General features: G+C 40.2%; 2 protein-coding genes across 2 annotated transcripts in view; one reads left to right on the top strand and one right to left on the bottom strand.

The window, feature by feature from the left end:
• The first annotated feature begins 6,641 nt into the window (after positions 1 to 6,641).
• Positions 6,642 to 10,421, top strand: chac2 (ChaC, cation transport regulator homolog 2 (E. coli)). Its single transcript, XM_030399168.1, has 3 exons — positions 6,642 to 7,005; positions 8,311 to 8,346; positions 9,116 to 10,421. The coding sequence occupies exons 1-3, from the start codon at positions 6,871 to 6,873 to the stop codon at positions 9,509 to 9,511; spliced, it is 567 nt and encodes a 188-aa protein (XP_030255028.1). The 5' UTR covers positions 6,642 to 6,870; the 3' UTR covers positions 9,512 to 10,421.
• A 1,259-nt stretch (positions 10,422 to 11,680) lies between these two features.
• Positions 11,681 to 14,748, bottom strand: part of LOC115571531 (proteasome activator complex subunit 4B-like) — a 57,471-nt gene continuing 54,403 nt past the window's right edge. Inside the window, exon 66 of the mRNA XM_030400975.1 lies at positions 11,681 to 13,652. Coding sequence (XP_030256835.1) covers positions 13,518 to 13,652 — 135 coding nt within the window. The 3' untranslated portion in view covers positions 11,681 to 13,517. The remainder of the gene's footprint in view (positions 13,653 to 14,748) is intronic.

The following is a 14,748-nucleotide window of genomic DNA, read 5'->3' as shown; positions in this document are numbered from 1 at the left end:
CACTGTTAGCCACATTCTGTTAATAATTTGTAAATTTTCAAGCGTTTTTTCAACCCATACAAATATTAAAAAATTTAAATAACGTAGTCGACGATGTTGTAAGGTAACATGAGATCATAGTCTCCATTATCTAACAGCCACCATCACTGATGACAATCTACCTGATGCGACTCAGGGAGGAATGTTCATGGACGAGGTTTTAAAGTTTCAAAGGTTTCATCACGTTCTGTTCATTCATGTTTGCCGACTTCTCATGAGTAAAAGCGAAAATGAAATGAAAACCTTGAACCTCACCGTGAATAAAATTACAATCTTCACTGGGGTTTTCATGTCATTTTTGGAAACCTTTTGGATAGAAGTGTAGAATTAAAAAAATATACAACCAAGGTCTAAGGTTCGGAAACATTTTCATCCGCAGATGTTACATGTTACGTCTTTAATAGCAAGGCTGCTTATTTCAGGGTCGGGTTCACGTCTACACAAGGCCCTCTCCATGAAAACCACTCAGATGTGGTATATCTGTCATTGCCGCTTGACGACTGCCATTTCTGTTGTTCTTACATAATGTCTATTGAATGTCAAGGGCTTAGATAATACAACTGGCACATGTGAGCCATTCTTTCCCTCAACTGAGGCATTCTATAAAACTATATGGGAGAACAAAGTATTCAGGTTTTTTGAACCCAACCCTGATCTGTATGATAATTCCTGCTTCTTCTCTGCAATATATCGTAGCTTTACATTATTAATTCATACATTCGAATGGATTGCTGCAAACTGTGCCGTGGACTCAACGCCAAATATTCTGCTATTCCCAAGATAGATGAGTTTAAAGTTGACAATCTTGTTGCCGGGAACACCGAAGGGAGCCCCTTTCTGATCAGTCTCCTATAACACTTCATGGTTCTCACTCAAACATGCTGATAAAGTTATGGACTTTGGTTAAGCTTGAGGAAGCTTTAGAGAATTAGTTTCCATTGCAGCGACTGGACTTAAGCCTTATTTATACCAATTTTGGGGGAAAATATCTTAAATCCCTTCAGCGATGTCAGTTCCAAGCAATATATTTATATATATAAAAATATATATAGGGAGAGAACGAGTTCTCACCACATGCAGGAGGAATGAAAACACAAGTTGGACGATTGGACACTTAATCAAATTTTCTGAGGTTACAATGACCCCAATTTAGACATGTGATTTATCTAACTTGGAAATTAAATGAGAAAAAAAAGACAGCAGTGTTTAATTGCACTGCTGAAAGAGGTTTTACTATTTGATATCAGTCAATGAGCAAAAGTAGCCTGTGGTTCATTATTATAAAACAAATTAAGATCGGCAGTAATCTAATTTAGGTGGGAAAAAGGCTAATTTATTAAGAAAATGAATAACGTGGATATTGCTCTCTTCTTAGTGGTGCAGAAAAAGCAAATATAGAAGAGTCTGGAGTCGGGCTAGAAGTGATGGCTTCTGTCTCGAGAGGGTTATTTGTCAGAAACGTCAACGTCGTAATCAAATTCTGAATATATTTATTAACATAATCCTCTATTATCGGAACAGACCCCGAATGTTTGGCTTTTGTTGCCGCAGAGACAAAAAGAGGAACAGCAGCATTAATCATATACGAAACGCTCTGTTTTATTATCATTTCAATTAATACGTCTACAGCGTTTGAAGACAAGAGGAGTATCAGTCATGCCAATAAGAACATGATTCTCGTCCTATTATTCTAAGTCAATGCTTTTGCTGGTCCAACATTTTTTACAAATGAGGTTTTTGCAGTCTCGGTGCAAAAGCTGAGCCAAAATAGATAATATTGACTCGCTAATAATGACTTTCTTATCTTACAGTCCTTCACATCATCATTATTAGTTGTTATACTCAGGAATCACACTCCCAGGCTTGTACAACAGTGCCGCTGATAGATGCGGCTGCATTCGGCGAGCCTGCGTGCGAGCCCGCCAGAGAAATCTCAGGAGTCATATGAGCAGTTCAGGATCAAACAGTCTGAGGCCTCAGAGCCCAAAATGGCCCACTCAACTCTGCTCTCTACATATAGTGGACTTTTATGGCTCGGCTGGCCAATTTCTCACCACGGCTGCTGAGAAGGAGTCACAGGTTCAAGAGCGTTTTTGTGCACAACCACTGCAGCTAGAGCGAGTCAATACGGAGGGGACCTTTGGATGAGTCCTGAAGACCTCAATTGCCGCAGGAGAACAACTAAATATCGGAGGTTAGTCGAACGATCTCACAGGTGGATGGTGGAGAAGAAAAAAAAGAAATTCTACTGACTGAGGGAATCTCTTCTCGAAAAAGCTCAACCAGAGAGGAAGGAGCAGGTTAAGGAGATAAAAAAAAGATTGGCTGACAAGAAGGCAATAGCGGCGGCACATGTTTTTTCTCACTATGAGCAATAACATGGAGCGAATTGATTAAGTTGGACATCTTAGAGCGTCCTCAACCTTGGCTGAAACATACAAACTCAAAAGAGGCTCTCTCTCCATTCAGTGATGCACAATGCAACTGGGTTAAAGAGAATAAAGCCTTCAGGTCGGGGAAAAGAAAGGACCGAGAGGAGAGGTGACATTCTCACGGATTCTTTTTTTGTTGGTCTCAACAAGAAAACCCACTCAGGGCAGGGACAGACATTTCAGGAAAACAAACACAGACAAGTGAGATTTAGCATTGTGCTTCCATAAATGTGGAGACCCTGCAAGGAACAGAAAAAGGTCAAAATCAAGAAGGCAGAAGCTTTTATATCCTGATGGGTTTTTTTTGTTTTGTTTTCCGTGCTTGAAAAATGTACGTCAAGCTCCACATGTACAAATTGAAACAAAGGCTTTCCGTTCAACACGTCGTCCAAATTACATTACGGCCGTAATGCGAAAGGACGATGTCATGCTAATGCGCAGGATTAGCAAGAAAGGTGAGGCCTGCATGTTTCAGATATCTCCCTGCTCCAACACACCTGATCCAAACGTATGGGTCGCAATCAGGCTTCGGCAGAGCTCGATGACGAACTGGTCTTTGGAATCAGGTGTGTTGGAGGTCCAAACGTATATATGAGAATTTCTCAGAACAAAGCTTCTTCCATGTGTTTTGGCCTATCATACAAATTAGCTTTTAGAAAACTCCTTCCAGGGACTCCTATTTTGAGGCAAGGTCACTGAACTTTTTCAGCTTTCTTTTATTAAGCAGATTTGACCAGAGATTCTATACATGCATATTTTAAACCCCAATAATCCCACCTGTTCTCCCATGTATGTAGAAGTGCAGCTAAAGGGCCCTCTTGGATGCCACTTTGGTGTCTAAAGTGCTATTTCAATACCCTTTCTTAGCGCTGGTGCCCGACCACCTACAGCTGGTTCCCTTTTTATATTTTCCGGCCCTGCATCTCAAACATCCTGAGTCTGCCCTAAGGGGCCTTGTGGTGTTACCCTGAAATAACTGCCCAGGGTGTTGCCAAGATGGCTGCCCATTGGTAAGACTTGCCTCAAAGGACTTTAGGCTTCAAACTTGGGCATTCAAAAAGGTCTGCAAACCAATGGGTGATATCGCGGTGGGTATGCCCTTGAAACTTAGAGATTGGGTAAAAAAAAAAAATTACTGGAGTGCCCTTTTAAATGCAAGGAATATCAAATGAGATGTTCTTTGAAAATTATGGCCATCTACCCAGCGAGTAAACAGAAGACTTCAGGAGGCAGCAGCTGTAGAGTTGGATAAGGAACACAAAGAGAGGTGGAGCACCGGGGGAAAAGAGAGACTGAAACTGAGAGAGGATGTGCTCGTCAGAGAGGGAGGGAAGTCCCACGAGAATATAATGAAGTTAATGTAACATGTGTGGTGGATGGAGGAAAACACAAACGGAGGAAGACACCTACACACCAGCACTCGTTAATTGTTTTTGAATAACGACTTCTTTGATTTTGTTTGATTACGGTGTTGATACAGCGACTCTTTTGATTACATCGCTTAAAAAAAAAACCAGTGGATTAAGATGGATTTAATTTGGATTTTTCAGAGTCATTTCATCGCTTATGGTCCGCATCAGAGTCGAAAGCTAGTTTAAAAACTAAAAGAAAATATTGTTATAGGAGCGGATAGGAGAGCACAATATTTCCCCAGTAGATTATATTCACTTCCATTCCTCTTGAGTTATCTCCGTATTTACTGCAACATCTTTGTTTTCCATCTTCCAAACAAGAGATAACAAATTTTGCCACATTAACCCAGTGAGAGCAAATAAAACACATTGCTCGTCGTAAAGAAAACTGATTCTTTTCTCAACAGGCTGTTCACGGGACTGTTTATACTTCCCTAAATGTTAACGCTTTTTGTCACCGTGATAAAATATACATAGAAGAAACAGCAGGGAAGATTTTCCCAGAGAAATCTCTCCCTGTCAAAGACAAATGCTGCATAAAAGGTGGGCCAACGTGACAGTTTGTAAGCTTTTTGTTGTGTTGATCCACATATGAATGAGACGACAACAGTGTATGAATTTGGTTTAAGATATTTGGAGCAGGATTTAGATGGTAAGCACACGTCTGTGTAGCCCTGTAGAGGTTTACGGTTGATAAAAATAACTCATTATATGCACAGGAGGGAACACGGACTCTTGGAAACTGCTGCATTTACATGGCAACCTGCTTTAAATTACAGAAAGTGTTATGACAGTAATTTAGGTCACCCATAAGGAATGAAGATGAACGTGTTTTGAGTTTCGTTCTCACACATTCACACAGATTCTCCCGACCTTTAGGCTGGTCCACTGCACCAGTTTCCGCTTAAAACAAGGGTGTCTTTGCAGCAGATGTTTCCTAGGCAGCATTTTCCGGGCCAGTTGTGGATCTCGGCCACCGATCAGCCTCTGCAAACTCGAGGCTGGTAAGTTACATAAAGGGTCTGCTGACTAGGCTCTCTCAGAGGCAGGGGAATGAGCACGGCTGCTGTTCTTGGAGCTGACATTACAGGCCAGACTGTTGCTGTCCACTTTGTTTGGTTCTGAATCAGTGCTCGCACGGCATACATGAAGAGCATGTTATTTGGGGAACACACAATGATGCTGCGCTGAGGGAAATAGAAAGTCAGCACCCCCTGGTGTCAGGATGGAAACCCATATTTCGTGTGTGACTTGTCCTAGTTCATGCTTTTACAAAAGCACATGCAGACATGCATTGAAAAGGAATTTATAGATAGATAGATAGATAGATAGAATTACTTTAATGATCCCAGACTGGGAAATTATTTTGTTACAGCATCAGTGGGTCCACAAATAAAACACTTCGTACATAACATAAATAGAATCCAATATATATATAGTGTATATATACAGTGCACAGTGTGCTATAAACAATAAACAATAATAATATATACAACAAAACAAAATATGCAAAATATACTATAACAATAATGATATATACAACAAAACAGTAGAGAGACCAGAGTTCTCTGTCAGGCAGAGGTGAGAGAGTTATTGTGATGGATTTTGGCAGGAAAGATTTCCTGTATCTATTGCTACGACAGCGAAGCTGAAGCAGCCTCCTAGAGAAGGTGTTCCGCTGTCTGACCAGTGTGAGTTGGAGAGGGTGGAGAAGATTATCCATGATGGATAACAGTTTTTTCAGTGTCCTCCTCTCCACCACAGCCTCCAGAGTGTCCTGTTTGGAGCCAATCACAGAGCCAGCCTTCCTGATCAGTTTGTTGAGTCTGTTGGTGTCGCTGGCTCCAATGCTGCTTCCAAAACTACACAGTGTCCTTTTAAACCATTACATGACACATTTTACATGACAACCCTGCTCGCGCCGGTGTCTCATGGCAACATTGCATCAGTTATGAGTATTGTTTTTTTTTGTTTTTATTTGTGCATATTGAGAAAATCTAGGCGCTTAGGACATCTAAGTCAACAATTCATTCAGATCAATAGAATTCACACAAATTAAATTAACTTAGTGACTGAAAAAACAAACTGTTTATTCAGTTATGGAAAAAATGAATATTTCTGAGTTTGTATTATTACCTCATTAATATTGAAAATATTACAATTCTGAATTCAAATTTCTTCTCCAAAATTACATAATGGCCCTTTATTTCGTCATTGTATTTTTATGAATGTATTATTATTAATTTATATGTGAACTGGAGAATACAATGAGTTCAAAGTGGAAAACAAATCTTGGTGTCTGGTTTGAATATTTCTAGCTTTAACAGAAATTTAAAGAGGTAAACATATTGTAGACAAAAAAAAAAAACAACAACTATATACAACCAGTGTTGTATAAAGTACCCGACAGTCTTACTCTGATAGAAATAAAGATCAGTGTTAAAATATTACTTTGATAAAATGAAATGTCACTCCTCCTTCATGGATGCCAGTTTGAAATCTTGCTCTGACCATTTTTAATTAACTAGATTTAAAAAACCTCAAAACACCCGGATTGGCGTCTTGCTTTCAAAATAAAAGCAGTGAGGTGTTAAAGGCATGCGTATGGTCATAGGAAATAAACTCTTAAATTAAAATATCTTGAAAAGGATATTTTATATAGTGATTGAATGTCTAAAACCCCTCGAAATAGCTAAAGTTATCAAAATATGCGCCATGTGTTTGGCAATTGCGGTTTATTCTGAAAATTGTTAAGCGGAAGTAGCCATATTTCCGTAATCTGGATGATTTGACAATATCTCCTCGGGGCAGAACCTTCATCCGAACGGGCTATATTAGGTACCGACACTGAAAGGTGTTTCTACACACCGGTCATTACAATGTCACGACTGTCGTTGTAAAAAAAAGCTACCTGTCAGACTGAACCCAGTCAGTCCAGCTCCAACCGTCCTTGTGTCGTCACGGTGCCCTTAGCTTAACGTCTTATCATGTGGGTGTTCGGCTACGGGTCCCTGATATGGAAAGTGGATTTTCCATATGAGGAAAAGCGAATAGGCTACATTAAAGGCTTCAGTCGTCGGTTCTGGCAGGGAAGTACCGACCACCGCGGAGTACCGGGCAAGGTGGGTACACGTTACCGGCTTTATGGACCCAACTATAAGCTAGCTAGTTTCTCACAATACTCATAACTGATGCAATGTTGCCATGAGACACCGGCGCGAGCAGGGTTGTCATGTAAAATGTGTCATGTAATGGTTTAAAGGGACACTGTGTAGTTTTGGAGAAGACACTGAATTTTAATATTCACAATATTAATGAGGTGATGATACGAACTCTGAACTGTTAATCTTTTCCATAAGTGAATAAACAAGCTGGGAAATAAGGTCACCAGAACCCTGTTTGAAGCTAGAAAGGTGGCAGGGTCCGCCACATGTCAACAAAGTAAAACAGTGTGGAATTGGTCTGTCCTGTAAGGTCAGTTTGTTTATTCAGTTTACTCAGTCAAGTTCATGTGTGTCATTTTTATCTGATGTTGCTTTTTCTGGGTTGTACTCAGCCACTGAGTGAGGGGAAATCTTGAAGGGGCACTTTGTGGTTTTTGCAGAGGACATTCAAACTAACAATTTTGATGTTAACAATATTAAACTAAGAAGTATTTAATTTTTCCATGACCAAGTAGACAAGCTGTTCTCAGGAAAATAAGGTCCCAAGAACACCGTTTAAAGCTAGAAAGTTGGCAGGGTCCACCCTGTATAAACAAATTAAAGCAGTATGAAATTATGTTGTCATTTAAGGTCAGTTTGTTTATTCAGTTTATTCAATTATGAAAACAAAGAGAGTTTAGTTATTTAGTTTGTTTAAGCATAAAAAAATAAATAAAGCAGTCAGTGAAGATCATTCACATCTGGTTAAACATTCTTTCCCAAAAGTACAGAGTGCACCTTTAAGTCAATGGAAAGTTCTTGTTAATCTCCTGATATTTATTTTAACAGAACACAGGCACTCATTAACAGTGTCTATCAAAAAGTAGTACGTGGTTATACAAACAACATTGCCATTCAGGTTATTCCAGTCTTTACACTGATGCTGAACCATCTTTTTTTTGGTTTAGGTGCGCCAGAAGAGAAGTTAATTGCACCTTAAATGAAAAACAATTAGCCTACGGTTTTAATTTGATTTCACAACATTTTGTTTTAGTTTGTCAAGCACTCTGAACAATATCACTTGGTATCTTTAGTTTTTTAAACAGTCGAGGTTGCTGCGACTTCTCTTTGTAAATGCTGTCATTTAACTGACGAAAAACATTCCTGTTTCCGATCATTTAAAGGATGTGTTAAGTAATTACATTGAAATGTGTCATTGGTTCATGTGTCAAGTGCACAATAAAGGTAAACCGTATTTGTTCGTTCTGTCTGTGTCTTTTACAGCCCGGCCGCGTCGTGACACTGGTAGAGGATCCTGAGGTAAGACATGTCCTCAGGTTACCAATCATTACTTTGTAATGGCGCTGCAACTCACGATTAACCTAATTGTCTTTTGCTTTGCCATTTACTTTTAACGTCTATTACTTTCATCTATAAAATGGCAGAAAATGGTGAAAACTGGCTAACCTACTTTCCTCGAGCCCAAGGTGACGTCTTGTTGATGTCCCAGTTTATTCAGTTTACAATAACATGATGCAGACAATAGCAGAAAATTCAGTGGGACTGGAAGAGTTTTGGATTGTTGTAAATTTTCTTATCAAAAAAATAAATGTATCAGTATATGTATGTTTTATATACAGAAGACGATAGATACATTTCAACAGTCGGGTGTGCTGAAATAAGGTGTACACACTTTATTCACCTTCTTATTTGAACACCTAACTCATCAGGAAGATGTCAGTGTCTTATCTTTATGAGATTAATTAAATTTGACGAGTAGCTGGGAATGCGACGTTCTTATTTGAAGACATATTGTGCTTAGAACAGAGGCAAACAAAAATCACATTTTATTGACATGTTAACGACAGATTATCAGCACCTGAGGGTCATAATTCACCCCCCTCGTTACTTAATTGTATTATTGGGTGTAATTAAGAGGCTAATAAACTCATAATGCAACTGAGGGAACTGCAAGGCAAGTGATGTTTGACAGTTTTTCCAGTGTTGAAGAACTATAGTGGAGTACTTTAGAGTGGTATTTTTTACAACACCGACTACCTGTTTTCCTTCTGTCACTTGTTCGTCTCAGGGGTGCGTTTGGGGCGTCGCCTACAAGCTGCCGACGGGCCGGGAGCAGGAAGTGAAGACCTACCTCGACTACCGAGAAAAAGGTGGTTACCAGGCCATCACGGTGACCTTTTACCCCCGTCCACCACTCGCCCCCCCGCCCAACCAGACGCTGCTCTACATCGGCTCTCACGACAATCCGGACTACCTCGGCCCCGCCCCTCTGGAGGAGATAGCCAACCAGATCGTCAACTCCACCGGTCAGAGCGGGCAGAACACAGAGTACCTGTTTGAGCTGGCTGATGCTGTAAGGACGATTCTGCCTGAGGACTCTGACACACACCTGTTCTCTCTAGAAACTTTAGTGAAGGAAAGACTGCAGAATGGGCACAAACACTCACACACTCAAACGGGTTGATTGTAATCAGATAACAAGACTTGATCGATGATATATACCAGGATGGATTTGTGTAATTATCTCAGGGTTTAAGCTTCACTTGCGGCCAATCAGGATAATTGTCTAGTGCAGAGAATACGTCGACATGGTCTGTTTTTATCCGTTAGTGTCACATGATAAGAAACACATTACACTACGTATTATATGTATTTAAAGCTGCTTCAAAATCTGAACAAAATGACAAATACATAAACGAACTGTCACTGGAATCTAAACTAATTTAATCTAAACTAATATTCTGAGAAGCTGCTTTTGGATAAACTAAGATTTACCGCCTGTTCAACATTCAGCAGCACAAAATAAGAATGTTTAAACGAATAAACAATTTATTCTGACTGAATACATCTGCATTCACAGAGGAGTGTGGTCTGTTTTTCCATCAATGTTAAAACATGGTTGAAGTGTGAGCACTGCTCTCACAGCTGAGGTGAAGTGTAGGGCCCACGCAACATTTCCAGTTTGATCAAATTGTTAAAAAGTTGGAACTCAGACCAGTTTTGGCACTTGTGAAGCCCCTGAAAAGTTGTTTTCAAATATTGATTATTCCTGTATAACATGAAATATTCATGACTAAATATGCAGCACTTAGAGCAAAAAAAAATGTAATGTAATGCTTAAAAATTTGCCTCACCGGGATTGCGTGGGCGCAGTTGGAGCAGATACTGTAAGATGAACATTGAGTTTGCAGTTGATATTAGTGAACAACATTTGATTCTAAATCCTGATTGGTGTGTGGATGTGACATTGTCTTTATCAACACCAACTCCTGATGGAGACATTTTGTTTTTCAGGGCCTGTAAGAGTGAAACTCAGAGGGGGGTTTGATGAGGTTAGGATGGCGTCACCTTTGCTAATAAATAACATACAGGTATCTCGTTTACATGGTTCACATTTCTCACTTGTTTTGGCTACGCTAGCAGTTACTAGTAGTCGATTCTGCATTTTCGCCCTGATCCAAATCTCTACAACCATTTAATAGATTTGCATAAAATACAGTTACCTCTGTAACTTAATCTCTGGCTCCCCCAGGAAAGTTTTCAGTTATCCAGTGATATATCACGACTGTACATCTACCAGATTGTCCAGACATTCTTTTAGGATGTAGTGGCATCTAGGGTTGAGACTGAACAATACCTCAATACCCCTCCACTCCACTCACCCTATTCCAGGCATGTAGAAGAACCTATGGTGGCCGTAACAGCACGAAAGGCCCTCTCTAGAGTCATTGTTTGGTTTGTCCCTTCTGGGCTACCGTAGACACATGGGCGCGCAACAAAGTGGACTTTTGTGAAAAGAAGCGGCTCTTCCTGTATGCATAAAAGGCTCATTTTACGGTAATGAAACACAGCAATTCTCAGTTTTGTGCGGTTCAATTACAACACACATATGAATATTGAACATTTTAAATTTTTTTCCCTAAAGCGTCATCATCGGTACTTTGTTCTACATGCCAATTAGCAGATGCTAGCATGCCAACACGGGAAAACTACAGTGAAGATGGTGAACATACGTGCTAAATATCAGAAAAAACTAAACTTGTATCTTACATTCAGGGGCATCATCAGTCATGCCCAGAGATATATTTTCAGAAGACATTATTATAATTCTTTCCGCTGTTGGTTGTCTGAGCAGATAATGCAGCTTTGGTAAATACCCTCCATCCATTTTTCCTGATAAGAAAACCAGATTTCAGAGCAGGTATCACAGTCCTCTTACTGTAATCACACTACCCCTTCAGGGACCAGACTTGTTTATCTGACTGTACCTACCAGCTCCGCTTCCTCTTGTCAGTCTGCCAGCATGTGTCTCAGCACGGTGAACATATCAAAGTCGACAGCACGGCATCAGAAAAATAATGCGGGGTAAAAATGGTGACAGCTCTATCTGTGAATGTCTTCCTTTAACATGCACAGATACACGGTGCATCCATGTACCGGTGCTTGTGGCAGCATCTGTATAACTGAAACATCTGACTCTAGACCGACACATCTGATGGATTTGAGCTCTGAGCATAATCTGATATCTGAAATAGATGTATGCAGATACATGCAGGCTTTTTTTTTCCACATGATCAGTCAAACCGAGCACAACACACAACATGCCACACACGCTTAAATAAACACATCTCCCTTTAGAAACGATGCAGTGACTTTAATCAACAGGAATCGACAGTCAAAATCTCAGTGTCGAGCTATCAAAGTGAGCTGTACAGGAACATGATCAAATTATATTACAGCGTGTTATACATTTTATCATATGCGTTATAACAATCATATCAATAACAATATTCATATAAATTTCAAGTGTTATATATCAGACAGGTGGACTGGAGTCGCTGTTTTGATGACTTGCAAGATAAAATTACTTGAGACTCAACTTGGACTTTGACGTTAAAGAGGTAATACGTACGAATTTTAGCTGAAAACATTTAAAAATCGACAAAAGTAATTAACAGAATGTGAATCAATAGCAGTTTTGACATTCCTACGTATTGTGCTGCAGAGATATCTACTGAAGTAAGCATGCTAACCAGCTAGCCCCAGCCTGCGAGCAGCTACAGTTAGCAGGAGCTAGTGACTTTGACAGGTCTTACATATTGCTCCTTTAAAGACTTGACTTTTTTTTTTGTCTTGACTTGAGTTTTTTTTTGTTTTTTTCCTCTAATATTTACCTGTTGGAAAGTCATGATAGGGGATTTTTTTCCTCGATTACATTTGTCTAACTGATTGATAATCAGTAATTATAATACAGATTGGATTCATTGTACTTTTTGAACAGGCTAAATAATCTGGCTAGTAATAGCACTATTAAGGAGGTACTAATGTTGAAGTACTTGAAAGTCGGTCTTCGTTGGTGTCGATCTTGTCTCAGTTTCTGACCTTCGATTTCCAAGACTATTCAAGACCTGCAGAGACGCTTGCACAAACATCGTATCGTGTTGGATCGATGGGAAAACACGAGGAGTGATAAATGAAGATGGCGGAAGTTGAATTCAGCTCCTTCGTACTTGTATCAGATTGCTCACAGAAAACAAAATGAAACCCCCGACACATGAAATTCCCCTTCTTCAACGCTTTTCGATCACACACGTAGTACACACGCTGATGGAGCAGGTGAGTTAAGAGGGATTTTCATTTGTGTTCTCTGGGTGTTATTTCATACGAACGTAAACCTTTCAGACCTGTTGCGGTCTCGATACACTCTGGTCTTGGTCATGACTTGGTCTCGGTTTAGGTGGTCTTGACTACGACACTGGCAGGAACTAATACCTCGCCTTTTCTCCTTATAAAGCGCGGATAGTGCAGGTAAAGAAAAAAAATGATTCGGACCAAATGACTTGAGTCACATGTCTTCTATATTATATCATATTGTGTTAGTGTTAGAAACATTATTATGTTACATGAAGTGCTGGTTTACATTATAACTGTAGAAATATCATTAGATTTTATAGTGTTTCACACTATTAATTACATTTTTTGAAAGATAAATTCTACATATCACATGTGTTTTAATACCATATATAAATACAATACAATTAACATTATAATATCATAATATTATAATATATATGTATTTAGTAAATAGATTTCTGGCAGGAAAAATCACGAGGCTGAACATCTACGACAACAAGCAAAAAAACAAATAAATGCAGTGAAAGGTTGTTGTCTCTAAAGTAAAGTGGCCACCTTTGGGGCTGTTGAGCTGCTTGGCGAGGGCAAAAACAAACACGCCAAGTAAGATAAATATTTGAAACCGTTCTGCCCAGGACTGCTTTCCTACTGGGTTTACTGAAGGCCAACATTGGCATGGGGAGGCTCCAGAGGCAGGGCTGCTGCAACAACATCAGACGTCGTTTTAAACAGGCTGCACGGAGGACCTGTGTTCCCAACACACTCACAAGGTGTAATTACTCTCTAAGGTTCTGGTCAGTCAGTCTGCGGAGGACCTGGCAAAGGCAGCTCGCCGTCTAGGCGTAGTAACAGGGCGACACCAGCAGGTCCGTGAGCACCAGCAGCTGGTCGTCGGTGAAGCACTGCCGGTGCTCCTGCCAGTTGTCGTGGTGAGTGCGCCTGAACTCCGACAGGGTCTTCTTCACCGTCATCTGGGGGCGAAAAACACTCTCATCATCATTACTGACACCATGGAAAAAATACAAATATGGAGCTGTAGTTTTCACAATACCACACAGCGAGTTAGGCCCTGTATCATTCCGATTCTTGAAGTTAAAAAGTGTCAGGCGTTAAGAAGAAACTGAATATAAATAGTTAATCTTCTCACTGATGGTCTCATTTGCTTATGTATGATAAGTAAAAAACTCCTTGTAAGTTAAAAACTCCTTGTAGTAGCTTGCCTTAGTAGCTTGCCTTCCACTGTAATGTGAGTCATACATCCACATTGAAATCTCGACTCCAGAGAGATTAAATCTCAGCGTTGCGCCAGTCAAACTTGAGTTTCTTCTGGTAAAGTCTCGGCCACGCTGCACGACTTCTGATGTCGTCAGATCGCCGCACAACCTCCGGGCTTGTAATTTGGAGTCTCGCAGTCATTGTGGTGCGATCGGTGACGGGGTGGGGGGGGGAGGGGTCACGCAAGGGGTGACACGATTCAAGCGGCCCACGTTGTGTTTGTGCTTGAAAGAACAAGGAAGTGAAGGAAAGGCATTGTGAGAGAGCGGATGGATTAGGTTGCGTGGGAAGCGAGGATTATTTTTCAACAGCGAAAAACATGTATCCGCCTGCTCTTACTGTGGTTCGGCAGGGCCTACATGGTTGCATATACTGAAAAGCCTGTGTGTATGTATATTCTGATAACCATTAGCTATTTGTGTGCCAACTACAGACAAATAGATGCATCATTGAACTGGGTTCAGAGGAGAAGAGGGAGAATAAGGAGAGGAGTATCTGCTCCCCTTCTTTGGCGGATCCCTGACCAGTTGGCGACTCGATCAGACTTTGAGATATCCAGCGATTGTAAAGTTGCCAAAATCCCCCCAAAAACTTGAATACTAAGTCACATCAGCCCTCCTTAAAGACTAAGTGGAACGTTTTTCTCCTCACGGTGAACTAAAATGTTCCATCACTGGAATCGAACATACATTTTAAAGTGTTTGTGTCTCAAAATTAGGACACTTCCATTAAACTCCGCAGTATTCTCCTGCAATAAAAGAGGATGTTGATTGTTCTTTTCTGTTGCTTCAT

This window comes from Sparus aurata, chromosome 20 (assembly GCF_900880675.1).
Source record: "Sparus aurata chromosome 20, fSpaAur1.1, whole genome shotgun sequence".
Taxonomy (NCBI): domain Eukaryota; kingdom Metazoa; phylum Chordata; class Actinopteri; order Spariformes; family Sparidae; genus Sparus; species Sparus aurata.
This window is presented reverse-complemented; position numbering and strand designations above follow the sequence as displayed.